Source organism: Miscanthus floridulus, chromosome 14, assembly GCF_019320115.1.
Source record: "Miscanthus floridulus cultivar M001 chromosome 14, ASM1932011v1, whole genome shotgun sequence".
NCBI lineage: Eukaryota > Viridiplantae > Streptophyta > Magnoliopsida > Poales > Poaceae > Miscanthus > Miscanthus floridulus.
In genome coordinates this window covers 70,871,784-70,885,403 of record NC_089593.1, presented here as the reverse complement: position 1 = coordinate 70,885,403, position 13,620 = coordinate 70,871,784, and the positions used below count along the sequence as shown (strand labels likewise).

The 13,620-nt window shown below is 57.2% G+C and overlaps 4 protein-coding genes across 4 annotated transcripts; 3 read left to right on the top strand and 1 right to left on the bottom strand.

Annotated features, from left to right (window-relative positions):
- The first annotated feature begins 5,875 nt into the window (after positions 1-5,875).
- Positions 5,876-6,304, top strand: LOC136503701 (uncharacterized). Its single transcript, XM_066498694.1, has one exon. The coding sequence runs from the start codon at positions 5,876-5,878 to the stop codon at positions 6,302-6,304; it is 429 nt and encodes a 142-aa protein (XP_066354791.1).
- Positions 6,305-7,006: 702 nt separating this feature from the next.
- On the top strand, positions 7,007-7,330 carry LOC136503700 (uncharacterized). Its single transcript, XM_066498693.1, has one exon. The coding sequence runs from the start codon at positions 7,007-7,009 to the stop codon at positions 7,328-7,330; it is 324 nt and encodes a 107-aa protein (XP_066354790.1).
- A 763-nt stretch (positions 7,331-8,093) lies between these two features.
- Positions 8,094-8,441, top strand: LOC136503698 (large ribosomal subunit protein uL2x-like). Its single transcript, XM_066498692.1, has one exon. It carries the CDS (start codon positions 8,094-8,096, stop codon positions 8,439-8,441), a length of 348 nt encoding a protein of 115 aa, XP_066354789.1.
- Positions 8,442-10,765: 2,324 nt separating this feature from the next.
- On the bottom strand, positions 10,766-11,632 carry LOC136503697 (uncharacterized). The gene is made up of 3 exons (XM_066498691.1): positions 11,465-11,632; positions 11,129-11,374; positions 10,766-11,047 (listed from the first exon to the last, which is right to left on the bottom strand). The coding sequence occupies exons 1-3, from the start codon at positions 11,630-11,632 to the stop codon at positions 10,766-10,768; spliced, it is 696 nt and encodes a 231-aa protein (XP_066354788.1).
- Positions 11,633-13,620: the final 1,988 nt, after the last annotated feature.

Genomic DNA, 13,620 nt, shown 5'->3' with positions numbered 1-13,620 from the left:
CGGGGACCTAACACCGGGGTACCCCAAACAGGAGGAATCAGTAAACCATCAGACGGTAAGATCTCCCAAGAGCGCGGCTGCATCTCTTGCCCGAGCAAACAGAAGTTTTGTTCTGCCTCGCCCAAGCGCCCATGGGTCCGCTCTACCTCGCCCGACAACTGGAGGACAACTCCGCCTCGCCCGACGGCTGGATAACAACTCACCCGACCCCCAAGGGATACACTCCACCTCGCCCAACCACCGAGGGCTGGGCTCGGCCCCACCCGACGGCCGGGGGACACCTCCGCTTCGCCCGACGGCCGGGGGATGACTCCTCTTCACCCGACGGTAAAAGCTAGGTTTTACCTCATCCAACGACCACTGACGGACCTCGTCTTAACCGATATCCAGAGGCTGATTCCATCTCACTTGACGAAACGTGCCCTACATCCTCATGATGACAACTACAGGGTAAGACAAGACGTTCAGGTCAACTGCAGCGACAGACGCCATGCCCTGCGCCCCTGCATGGAAGTACCGTCAGGATGTGACAGGGCCAAGCGCTTGACCTCTCCAGGCTTGGCAGAGCCCGAATAGTATTGCGGGCTCCTGCTCTTCATCCTACAGTATTGTAGGCGCCGCCCTCTACCTCTGGATGAAGAAACCAACACGGACATACGACAACCGCTATGTTCCAAGGACAAACCAACAGTCACCACGCCGTCCGACCCCCACGGGATCGGGGCTCAGCGAATTCTATCCGACACGCCACCCACAGGGGTGGGATGGGACGTACCCACTTGCCAAACAGTGGCCATGGTGTGGCCCATGACGATCTACAGTCACCTCACTCCTGACACGGCCTGCCATGATAGGCAGGTCAGGCGTGGGGAAGAAGGAAGGCCCGGGTCCCTCGAAGGACCTTCTACGCCCTTAGTGTTCTTTTCCTTTATCTGTAAACCCTGCTCCCCCTTGGCCTATAAAAGGGAGGGCAGGGCTCCCCACTAAGGGGGAGCGACTCTAAAAACACACACACACACCTTCACAGCCAGGCTCAAACAGAGCTCTTGGCATCCTTTCATCCACTCCATCAGGGACTTAGGATCTCTCCCTCTCCCAACCGTTTGTACCCCCTACTACAAACCGTTTCCGGTACTGATAACACGAGCAGCAACAAACTGGACGTAGGGACATTCGGCCCGAACCAGTCTAAACCTTGTGTCCTTCGGTGCACCATCCGAGCCTAACGCGCATCAATCACAAATTCACTCGCCGGTGTTTGTTCGAAACACCGACAGTTGGCGCGCCAGGTAGGGGCCTTTGTGCATTCCGAACCAGGCCATGGATGGCTAACCATGACATCAGCTGGGTCCCGGGCACACACGTGCATTTCAGGAGCCTGGATTTCATCATCGCGGTGAGAGGGGAGTTGGTGCGGTCGCACGCCGCCATCCAATCTCTCCCCTCCAACGGCCTTGACCACGAGGGGCTTGGGTGCTAGCTCGGCGTCTCCGGTGGACCATGGCAGTCCAGGGAGAAGCAGCATCGCCTCACCCTCGCCAATGACGACAGCATCACGCGACGTTCTGAAGAGAGACAGCGCTCTCTGAAACGTCCTGTACGGAACGCCCCGACAGTGTTTCCGTTCGGTCTCGGCAACGCCGCGGCGACTGCAAGCCACCTTCTGGCACTACGCATGGTTCAAACACCTATGGACAATGAGTTTGTGGGGGTGATTGAACACGACACGGAGTCTCTCCACGAATTCATCGCCAAAAAGCCGGAGTCCTCCTCTAGCTCCGACTCCAGCAGGGGGAGCCACCATCCTTCCTAGGGATGTTTCGTAACGGGAACCCCCGAAGGACACGTCGAGAGCATCTCTAGGGAGGAGACTACCCCGGTAGGCAACCCCGCTGGGACAACCGAAGGAGGAGCAGCGGTCCCGCCCCACGTGGGGGTGGAGCAGCTAAGAGCCCGAAGGGAGGAGATCGCCGAAGCTGGGCAACAGCTTGCCCGGGAGTACGAGAAGGTCAATGAGGAGATCAGACGCCGCGGAGATGGCGGGCGCGCACGCGCCACAGCCCAGGATGTACACCGAAGGATCCTCACCGACGATGGGGCTCTCCCACACTTCGCCCGGGCGAGCCAAAACATCGCCGCTGCGATGGCCTTACTTCACGGTCTTCCAGAGGCCGCGACGTCCAAAGATCGCCGGGCCCGCCGAGAAATTCGCACGTTGCTCGAACGCGCGGCGGCGCAGCAGGCAGAGAGCTCGCTGTCTCGGTGACGCGAGCCCGATACCAGCCAGCGCACGCCACCAGGTGGCAGGCAGCATGCTACTATTCCGGTGCATGAACGCCTCGGCCACAACCGCGACGTGCGCAGCACCATCGACGCCCGCAGACGCGCCTGCAACGACTCAAGAGAAGGGGCCAGGTGTGGCTACCACCCTCGGCACGGTGGACGCTACGACAGCGGCGAGGACCGGAGTCTGAGCCTCGGCCTGCCGGGCCCTCAAGCTTTCGGCCGGCACATCCTCAATGCCGCTTTCCCATCAAGGTACCGACCGCCTACCAACGTTCCTAAATATTCCGGTGAAACTAACCCCGGGCTTTGGCTCGAAGACTATCGGCTTGCCTGTCAAGCCGGTGGCGCAAATGATGACAATTTCATTATTCGCAACCTCCCACTGTTCTTGGCTGATTCGGCGTGAGCATGGTTGGAACACCTGCCGTCCAACGCCATACAAAGTTGGGTGGATTTGAGGGAAATATTTGTGGGAAATTTCCAGGGCACATACAAACGCCCCGGGAACCCATGGGACCTCAAGAACTGCCATCAGAAGGCCAGGGAGACTCTCCGCGAGTACATCCGGCGCTTCTCGTGGCAGTGCAACGAGCTTCCCAATGTCACCGACGCCGACGTGATAGGAGCCTTCCTATCTGGGACGACCTGCGAATCTTTAGTTCACAAACTGGGGCGCAGGAGCCAACGAACCACCAAGGAACTCCTGGACATCGCGACCAGTCATGCCTCAGGGGAGGAGGTAGTCAGAGCAATCTTTGATCGCCTCGACGGCAAGACCAAGCGGGACGAGGGACGCCGGCGAAGGCGCCTCCAACCGTTCCGCCAAAAAGAAGAACAAGAAGCAACAGCGCAATGATCCGCTTGCAGCCGCTGCTGACCGCAAGGGTGGTCGGAAGCCCACGGAGGGCACACCGAACCACTTCAAAAAATGCTCGAGGGGCTGTGCTCGAGCCACACCTTTCTTGTGAAACATCTACTCAAAGACTGCGGTCTCATGCGCAAGTTCTTGCTCGATAGCGCCAACAAAGGGGAGCAGGCGAAGGCACCTGCCCCCGCCGCGGACGATGACGAGGAGAAGGACGAAAACTTCCTGATGCCAATCGGCGCCCTTATGATCTTCGGAGGGTCGGCGGCCTACGACTCCAGGCGACGTCAGAAGGTCACGCGTCGCGAAGACTATACAACCGGACCAGCCACGCCCGCCTTCCTCCGATGGTCAGAATCCGCCATAACCTTCGACCGGACCGACCATCCGGATGTTGTCCCACACCCAGGAAGGTACCCACTTGTTGTCGACCCGATCGTCGGTCCAAAGTGACTCACCAAAGTGCTGATGGATGGGGGCAGCGGTCTCAACATCATGTACGCCAAAACGCTCGACGAGATGGGTGTCGACCGGACGAACCTCCGCCCCATCCGAGCGCCGTTCCATGGCGTCGTGCCTGGCAAACAGGCCATACCACTCAGGCAGATCGATCTGCCCGTTACTTTTGGGGATCGGTCCAATTATAGGACTGAGACCCTTACCTTTGATGTGGTAGGGTTCCCCGAAACATTCCATGCCATCTTAGGACGACCATGCTACGCGAAGTTCATGGCCGTTCCCAACTATACATACCTTAAACTGAAGCTGTCGGGACCCCATGGGGTCATCACCGTCGGCACCTCCTTCCAGCGGGCCTACGAATGCGAGGTCGAGTGCCGCGGCCACACCACAGCAATCGTCGCCTCCAGGGAACTTGCCGCCCTCAGGGAAAAGGTCACCGAAGAGGCGCCCGACACCGAAAAAGTGATCGGATCGTTCAAATCAGCAGAAGGCTCCAAAGAGGTCATCATAGACCCCAGCAGTCCCGAGGGAAAAATGGTGCGCATCGGCACCACGCTCTCCTCTGAATAGGAAAGCGCGCTCGTCGACTTCCTCCACGACAACAAAGACATCTTTGCGTGGAAACCCTCGGATATGCCAGGCATCCCGAGGGAGGTCGCCGAGCACACCCTAAAAATCCATCCAGGCTCTAAGCCGATGAAACAACGCCTGCGCCGCTTCGACGAGGAGAAGCGCAGGGCCATCGGCGAAGAGATAGCCAAACTGTTGGCCACTGGATTCATCAAGGAGGTACACCACCCGGAGTGGCTGGCCAACCCTGTCCTTGTTCGAAAGAAAAACGGGAAATGGAGGATGTGTGTCGACTATACCGGTCTCAACAAGGCGTGCCCAAAGGATCCTTTTCCTTTGCCTCGCATAGATCAAATAGTCGATTCCACCGCAGGGTGCGAAACCCTCTGCTTCCTTGATGCATACTATGGCTACCATCAAATTGCGATGAAGGAAGCCGACCAACTCGCAACCTCTTTCATCACTCCCTTCGGGTCGTTCTGCTACGTATCGATGCCGTTCAGTTTAAAAAACGCTGGGGTGATGTACCAGCGATGTATGCTTAGATGCTTCGGAGACCTCATCGGGCGAACCGTTGAGGCCTACGTCGACGACATCGTGGTGAAGTCCAAGCGGGCTGACCATCTCGTTGCCAACCTCGAGCAAACCTTTGTAAAACTCTGAGCAAACGGTATCAAGCTCAACCCCGAGAAGTGCATTTTCGGGGTCCCGAGGGGTATGCTGCTCGGCTTCATCGTCTCCGAGCGCGGCATCGAGGCCAACCTAGACAAGATCTCGGCCATCATGAGGATGGGCCCAATCCAGAACGTAAAGGGGGTCGAGCGGATCACAGGGTGCCTTGCCGCTCTCAGCCGATTCATCTCATGCCTCGGCGAACGAGGTCTCCCCCTTTACCGCCTTTTGAAAAAGACTGACCGCTTCGAGTGGACACCCGAGGCCCAGGAGGCACTTGACATGCTCAAACTGCTTATTACAAAGGCCCCGATCCTAGTCCCCCCAAGCGATGGAGAGGCACTCCTGCTGTACATAGCAGCCTCCACGCAGGTGGTTAGTGCCGCCCTGGTAGTAGAACAGGAAGAAAAGGGGCATGCACTCAAGGTACAGCGCCCCGTGTACTTCATCACCGAAGTACTATCCGACTCCAAAACCCGCTACTCCCAGATCCAGAAGCTCTTGTACGCCGTCCTCATCACCAAAAGGAAGCTACGACACTACTTCGAGTCACACCCCATGACAGTCGTCACATCATTTCCCCTCGGAGAGGTCGTCCGGAGCCAGGACGCCACAAGAAGGACCGCGAAGTGGGCACTCGAGCTGATGGATCAAGGCATAACATATGCCTCATGAACGGCGATCGAATCCCAGGTATTGGCTGACTTTATCGCAGAGTGGACCGAAATCCAAACACCAACGGCAATCGTCGATCAGGAGTACTGGACAATGTACTTCGATGGGTCACTAATGAAGAAAGGCGCCGGTGTAGGGCTGGTCTTCATATCACCCCTTGGGGTCCAAATGAGGTATATGGTCCATCTCCATTTCCCCTCATCAAATAATGTGGCTGAGTATGAAGCTCTCGTCAATGGCCTACGAATCGCCATCGAGTTGGGCATCCGACGCCTCGACGTTCGGGGCGACTCCCAGTTGATCATCAATCAAGTCATGAAGGAGTCAAGCTACCACGATGCCAAGATGGCCGTGTACTGCCAAGAGGTCCGACGGCTGGTGGACAAGTTCGACGGCCTGGAACTCAATCATATCCCGAGACGCCTCAACAAAGCAGCCGACGCACTTGCAAAAGCAGCATCTGGCCGAGAGCCGGTCCCCATGGGAGTTTTCGCCAGCGACCAGCACAAACCCTCGGTACGCTACGAAGGGTCGGGGCGGGCCGACGATGGCCCATCCGATCCAACCCCGGGGGCTGACCAACCAGCAGCTCCGCTCGACCCCGAGGTCATGGAGCTTGAAGAAGGCGCAACGCCCGACCCTCCGAACGACTGGAGAACACTCTACCTCGACTATCTTCTCCACGACACTTTGCCAGCGGATAAGACAGAAGCCCGACGGCTCGCACGCCACGCCAAGTCCTTCGTCCTTGTAGAAGGCGAACTCTACAAATGAGGCCACACCAGGATCTTGCAGCAATGCATTCCCGCCGAACAGGGCAAGCTTCTGTTGAGCGACATCCACGGTGGGGTCCGCGGTCACCACGCCGCACCAAGAACTTTGGTTGGAAACGCATTTCGACAGGGCTTCTACTGGCCCACTGCAGTAGCCAACGCCGAGCAAATCGTATGCACCTGCGAAGGGTGCCAATACTACGCTCGGCAGACTCACCTCCCGGCCCAGGCACTCCAGATGATCCCCATCACGTGGCCCTTCACGGTCTGGGGGCTCGATCTAGTTGGACCTCTTAAAAAGGCACCCGGGGGCTTCACCCACCTACTTGTCACCATAGACAAGTTCACCAAATGGATCGAAGCTCGACCGATTTCTACGATCAAATCTGAGCAAGCCGTGCTGTTCTTCCTCGACATCATCCATCGTTTTGGAATACCAAACTCCATCATCACAGACAACGGCACGCAATTCACCGGCAGGAAATTCATTCGATTCTGCGATGAGCAACACATCCGGATCGATTGGGCAGCCGTCGCACACCCCCGGACGAACGGGCAGGTCGAGCGCGCTAACGGCATGCTCCTATAGGGCCTCAAACCTAGGATCTTCAACCGGTTGAACAAATTCAGCGCACGATGGGTCACCGAGCTCCCTGCTATGCTCTGGAGCCTGAGAACAACTCCCAGCCGGGCCACCGGCTACATGCCCTTTTTTATGGTCTACGGTGCTGAGACCGTCCTCCCGACGGACCTTGACTACGGAGCACCAAGGGTCAAAGCATACAACGAAGAAGGAGCTGAGGCATCCCACCAAGACGCCATGGACCAGCTAGACGAAGCCCGCGACATCGCCCTCCTCCATTCGGCCAAGTACCAGCAGGCGTTGCGATGGTACCACAGACGACAGGTATGGGACCGAGCCTTCAACATCGGGGACCTTGTCCTCTGCCTCGTACAGAGCAACAAGGACCGCCACAAGCTCTCCCCGCCCTGGGAAGGGCCGTACGTCATCGTGGAAACACTCTAGCCAGGCACCTACAAGCTGAAAACCATCGACGGCAAGGTCTTCACCAACGCCTGGAACATTGAACAGCTACGTCGCTTTTACCCCTAAATAAACGCATACTTTTCCTTATCAGTCTTCTATCTTTACAAATCCCCGAACTTTAAGTGACGTCTGACCCCCAAATCACAAAGGGTCCGACCTCACTCGGGGGCTGATACAACTGGTACAAGTACGTTTATGATACAACTGGTACAAGTACGTTTATGCTATAAACACATTCCATTTTACATTTGCGAACTTTTTCTGAGTTTTTTCATCCATCCCATGAACAAGTCCTAAAAATTAGGATTGCAAAAAATACGTCCTGAGTATAACTGGTAGGACTGCGGGAGAACCACACCCCGGCGGTTACAATCTCTTTGCTCACCAGTGTAAATCAGGACTAAATCACCTGCACCCCTAGTCTTTTTGTGAACTTGAACCATGGGAAGGATCGAAGGACACCGAAACCTCCTCCAAAGAGGAAGAAGCTGAAAAACTGTTTGTCGCGACAAAAGATGACAAATTTGTTCATTCTTTGCACAAATTCATCACTTACATAGTAATTTCATCACGAAAAAGGCTAAAGTACTCCTAAACTCAAAGGACTAGCCACTCGGGGGCTCCCCCACAAACTTATTCGATTACAATCTCTGCCTAGCTCGACCACGACTACTACCACGGTCGCCGTGCCAACCCCTTCAGGCACAAGCACCAGAAGGAGCTCTTCGTTGCCGTCGAGGGCATGCACGAGGGCCAGTTCGTCTACTGCGGCCGCCGCGCCACGCTCTCCATCGACGATGTCCTACCGTGCCGTAGGATCCTCGAGGACGCCGTCGTCTGCAACGTCGAGCATCACGACCGGCGACTGTGGTATCCCTCCGCCGAGGCACCCGGGGACTACGCCATCGTCATCAGCCACAACACCGACAACGACGCCCGAACGAGGGGCGCTCCCCGCTGGAGGAAGGCCACAATGAACCACGGCAAGGTCAACAACGCTCGACACCCTCCGGTGCTCCCCCTCCTTCGCCGGCGGCGGCAACCTCTCCTCGGCGAAGGCGGCCCGCACCATCTCATCTATGTTGGATGACCTCCAGCTCGACATCACGCTCCTGACTCACCGACGAAACTGTGAGTATCTCCCTCTAGCATTACCCACTCTCTCACTCAGGATCCGCCGCGACGCACAAGCGTATTCGGTGGAGAAGAAAAGGGAGAAGAGGTAGCGGCTCAGGGGCAGAATGAGAAGCGGACGAGAACCCCCCCTCCCTCTCCCTATTTAAGGAAGAGGACTAGCAGATAAGGGAAGGCGAAAGGCGGGGCCGAAAAACTCTCTGCCTTCCCCCTATTCAATACAGGTGGCAAATCAATGCTGATAGGAACCCGATGGGACGCGCCTAGACCGACGGGTTGCTGCGCAATTAATGAGACGCCGCCTAACCAAGCGGGCATGGCCCACCACCACCCACCGGGCACGAGGACCGGGGCACACCCGCACAAGCGACTCTCCGTTCCCCCATGCAGGACCATGAGACGACCCAACAACAAAACCTCCGTCCAGAGGGAGCCCAGCAGGCCTCATGGGCCGATCGGACGGCCCAGGTAAAACAATGGAGAAACAACCGCTGATAGAAAAGTGCCCCTGCTTACTTACCTTAAGCAATAATTTCTTCACCGAGCCACCGACCCCAGCAACGGCGTGGGCATGGACATTGCTCGGGGGCTGTCGAGGGCGTCTATTTGTTTAGACACTCTCTTTGCCTGACCCCTTATTGCAACTAAAAACCAGGAACACGGTGTGTGGGTATAAAAACTTTGAATACAACTGGACGAACCATCAGACCCCACGCCTCGATGGCTATGGTGTTTTTTGTTCACCAGCATAAATTGAACTCATAGTTCCCCGCACCACTAGCCTCGACTCTCACCTTCCCGAGAGGGGTTTGGAGGGGTCCCCTTGCAGAGCCTTCTTCGCGGAGAGTCTGTCAGGATGACTAAGTCAATCGGGCGGCTCGAATCGCCACCGAGAGACAGAAACAAAAATTACGATGCTCGTGCAGGTCACGCCGACCCCGTCGTAAACATCGGACTCGAATCCACGCGGACACATCTGGTAGGAGCTTCCCATCACTCACACCACCGAGGTAACACCAATGAACCCCGTTTTCATTTCAAATCTATCAGATATTAAACTTATGCAACTACTGCATCACAACACTTCGTGTCGCGTCATGAAGTGGTAGACGCCTCGTTCGATACGAGTGACGAACGATCGAGGTTCGTAGGCTAGCCCGCCAAGGGCTCGAGGCCACCTCGTGTCAAACAGAGCCAGGGAGAAATAACTTAGACGAGCCCCAGCGGCCTTGCCCGACCCCCGCTCAGAAGCGAACAGGGGCGTCTCGACCTTTTCTCGTTCGATTCTAACCCCGAGCCAAACCCACAGAATCTCCACCGAGGAGAGGCCAACGGGCCCCCTGAGCCCATCGAAACGGCTCAGGCATCTGCCGGGAGGCGGGTTGGAAAAAAGTGAAATGCCACCAGCAGGCTCTACCGACCCCGTCAGCAAATGATGGACCCAGATTTCACACGAACGCACCCGTTAGCGAGCTCATCGAGCGCGACACTCGAGCCATCGAGGAAAGTGTCGTCAACTCAGCCCCTCTGGTTGTGAAAACTGAGGATAGGGTAACGCACGAAACATGGCCGACCCCTATCAGACCCTAACAGGGCTCGGGGACTCAAGCCGCTCGACCCAACATCGAGAGACCAAGGTTCGAAGGCCGACCTGCAAAAGGTACGAGGCCGCCTTGTGTCAAACGAGAGCCAGGGGAGAAAACGCAGATGAGCCTCAACGGCCTTCGCCCATCCCGCATTAAGGTGGACAGGGTCATCTCAAACTTCTAAAAAGTTCAATCCGACCTCCTGCCGAGCCCATAGAGTCCCCATCAGGGGGAAATCTGTTGGAAGGCAGGCCAAGGAGTAACGAAACCCCACCCGAGGGCTTTGCTGACCCTGTCAAAAAAGCACCTTCACCGGGTTTTCATCCGAACATCCCCGTTAGTGAACTCACCTGGCACGTCGGTCGAGCCACCGAGGTGAATGACGCCACCCTAATCCCTCCAATCACGAAGGGACATGGACGAAACGAACTCCACAAAACAAGCCGGCCTGTCTCCAGTAACATCCAACCCCCACAGGAGCAAGGGGTCGGATCTCACTGGGGGGGCTGGTAGAGGTACGAATATCTCCTTTCCTTTCTCGAAACAAGTCTCTTTTTTCACCAAAAAAGAAGGAAGGTAAGATCAAACAAAACAAAATCACAAAGCAAAAACCATAAAACTGTGTCCGGACACAAAAGTATCGACATTAAGTTCGCATATTACATACAAGTACTCCTCAAAATTATTTGACTAACTACTTCTGTGGAGGAAGAACCTCCTCTTTTAATCTGTCTGCCAGGGCCTGCGCAAGGGGAGCCACCGTCTTCTCCATCTCGTCCATCTTAGGGTCTTCATAAACAGGCGCAAAACCTTGGCTCATCACCGCCAGATCGATCTCCCGATCATAATGAGAGTGGGCGACAGCAAAAGCTTGGGTGATCCCGGTACGAAAGGCATCCTCCTCGAGCTGGCCCACCTGCGCCGTTATGCCCGCGACACGAGCCGCGAGTGGGCCGGTCTCCACTGGCTCTACCACCTACAGGGCATCAAGGACCACCCCGATGGCAATTTGCAGAAGGTCATGCCCGTCGCTTTCGGCCTAAAGCATCCCTCTCACCTGGGCGAGCTCCCTTTTCAATCCAACGGAGACGTTCTCAGCAGCAAGGCTTCGGGCCTTCGCGGTTTCGAGATCCACACGAAGGGAGTCCGCCACCCAATGTGCCTCGTCATGCTCCCTGATGGCCCGGTCGCGCTCCTCGCGAACCGCGCTGCCCTCTGAGCGAAGTCCCTCCTTGGACTGACGCGCCTGGTCCCGCTCCCCGCACAGACGATCGATCAGCATAGCGTCCTCGTCCACCTTCTTCTGTAGGGCCACGGCCCCACTCTCGGCCTTCCGCCTGAGGTTCTACTCCATCTCCAGCTCGTTTTGGGCCTCGACAGCCCGCCTACTGGCCTGAGCATCCTTCTCGAGCAGCTCGTCCCGCTCCTTCAGAATTCTGGCGGCTTCTTCCTCTTCAAGCTCCGACCTCGCCTTCAGGTCCTCGAACATCCTGTGGATCTCCTCTGCATCCCGACATGCCTCGGCCTCCCGCTCCTTAGCGGCAGCAAGCTGCGCGGCCATATCTGCTCGTAGCCGGGCCTCTTCGGTAAGGCGGTCCCACTCCACCTTTTGCTCACAGAGGAAACGAGATTTATCCCGGCTACGAGCAGCTTGTCCCGCTCCTTCAGAATGCCTGGGCCGCCGGTGGCACCGACTGCTCCTCGCCCTCAGACGCCAACATGGCGACGTCCGACCCCACCGGGCTTGGAGTGGTTGCGGCCATCTCCACTTGGGTCTCCGGTGGCGCGAATTCTGCTCCGCCCTCCGACACCACCCCCGTCGGCGGCATCGGATCCACGACCGGGTGTACCACGCCCGCCGCGGAAGATACCGCCTGCTCGGCAACCGCCGAGGGCGCGGGCGCCACCACAGGCACAGTCGGATCGGCCAGCACGACCTCAACATCGGCGCCGTCCCTACCCGAAACAGGGGCAACGCCGGGCAGCACCAGCCACCACGCCTGAATGGCGAGGCTCTTCTTGGGCGCCAGTCCCAGGGAGTGGCCTGTCCGCAAGAACCTACACGAAGGAAAAAGACGTCAAGTCAAAATAGAAAAATAAAAAGAATGAAAGACAGGGGAATTAATGGCTTACGCTGACGCCTTCGGCCGATGGGAGCGCTTTGGGGACGGACCCCTAGATCCCTGCCCCGACTCGTCTGGGCGGGACCATTTCGAGCCTGCCCCCTGCTCTGAGGCAGGGGGCTCATCTCCACCGTCTCATGGGGCGCGGCACCAGAGCCGCCCCCCTCCACCGTTACCCTGGGGTCGGCGGCGGCAGGCCCGCCTCACCCCGTCCACCGATCCTCGGCCAGTACGCCGTGCGAAGCGGCGGACTCGTCGGCTTCCACCGACCCGCTTCCCTCCGTGTGGAACGGGAAGGGTCCCTGCATGGACAGGTGGGCATCTGTCAGCGTGTCCTCGTCCTCCAGGTCACCCCAATCCACGCTTGCTACCTCGTCGTCATCATCATCATCATCATCGCTGCTCACATCTTCCCCTCGATCCCGTGCTTCCTGCTTCAGCCGCCTCTCCTTCTTCATCTGCTCCCTCGCCTTCCTGTCTCGCTCAGCCGCAAGGCGGTTCGCAGCCGCCAGGGCCGGGTCCCTCGGCATCGGGGCAGGACAGTCTTTGAACAGTAGCCTCCTCGGCTGGTCCTGAACATCCCAAAAATAAAAATAAAAAATATAGGAAATACTGGCAAGAGGAAGAGCACAGGAAAGGAGGGCTTACGAATTCAAAGAACCCCGGTTCCGGCCGCATTGTGGGATGTCCGGGCACCGGGTACACAATGTCAAGAACATCGCCAGCAGAATCCTTCGTCAGCTCCATCGCCTCCTTAACACGCTGAGCCACTTCAGAGTAAGGGAGCGCCTCGTCGATGAGCACCGTCCCCTCGAACGACATCCTGGGCATCATCCGATATAGAGGAAGCGTGCGCACCATTAGCGGCGCCACCCTCCTCGCATGATAGGCACCGATAACCGCCGCTCCTTTACGCCCCGATCCTTCAGAGCTTGGAGGGCGGTGAGAAGGTCGTCAAGGTGCTTCTTGTCCTTTTGCTGGATGCCCCAAGTCCACGACTCTGGAGCCTTTTCAATAAGGCGCCCGTTGTACTTCGACAGGGAGGCACTCAAGTCATCCCTGACATAAAACCACTGCGAGTGCCACCCTTTGTTTGAGGTCGCCAGATGCATGAACGGGTAACCCCTTGACCAGGTATGACATAGGTGAATGCTGGCACACCCCATCGGCACATTCACCTCCTTCCCCCCGAACCGCCTCTTCGACAAACTAACGGTGAAAAAATATCGCCACAGATCAAAATGGGGATCGATCCCCAGGAAACCCTCACACAGGGCAACGAACGCCGCCATATGTTGAACCCCATTAGGAGTTAGATGCTGCAGCTCCACCTCATAATAATCTAACAGCCCCCGAAGAAATCTGTGCGCAGGTACGGTGAATCCCCGTTCATGGAAGATGGCAAAAGACAAACAAACCCTTCGGG

What these genes read in the sequence shown, in the direction of transcription:
- LOC136503700 (XM_066498693.1), top strand. Translation starts at nt 7,007, where the DNA reads ATGCCCTTTTTTATGGTCTACGGTGCTGAGACCGTCCTCCCGACGGAC.
- LOC136503698 (XM_066498692.1), top strand. Translation starts at nt 8,094, where the DNA reads ATGCACGAGGGCCAGTTCGTCTACTGCGGCCGCCGCGCCACGCTCTCC.
- LOC136503697 (XM_066498691.1), bottom strand. Translation starts at nt 11,632, where the DNA reads ATGGCCGCGCAGCTTGCTGCCGCTAAGGAGCGGGAGGCCGAGGCATGT. An exon ending in TGCTCGAGAAGGATGCTCAG is followed by an intron (nt 11,375 to 11,464) that starts GCCAGTAGGCGG and finishes GTGGCCCTACAG; the next exon opens with AAGAAGGTGGACGAGGACGC. An exon ending in TGAAAAGGGAGCTCGCCCAG is followed by an intron (nt 11,048 to 11,128) that starts GTGAGAGGGATG and finishes GATGCCCTGTAG; the next exon opens with GTGGTAGAGCCAGTGGAGAC.
- LOC136503701 (XM_066498694.1), top strand. Translation starts at nt 5,876, where the DNA reads ATGGCCGTGTACTGCCAAGAGGTCCGACGGCTGGTGGACAAGTTCGAC.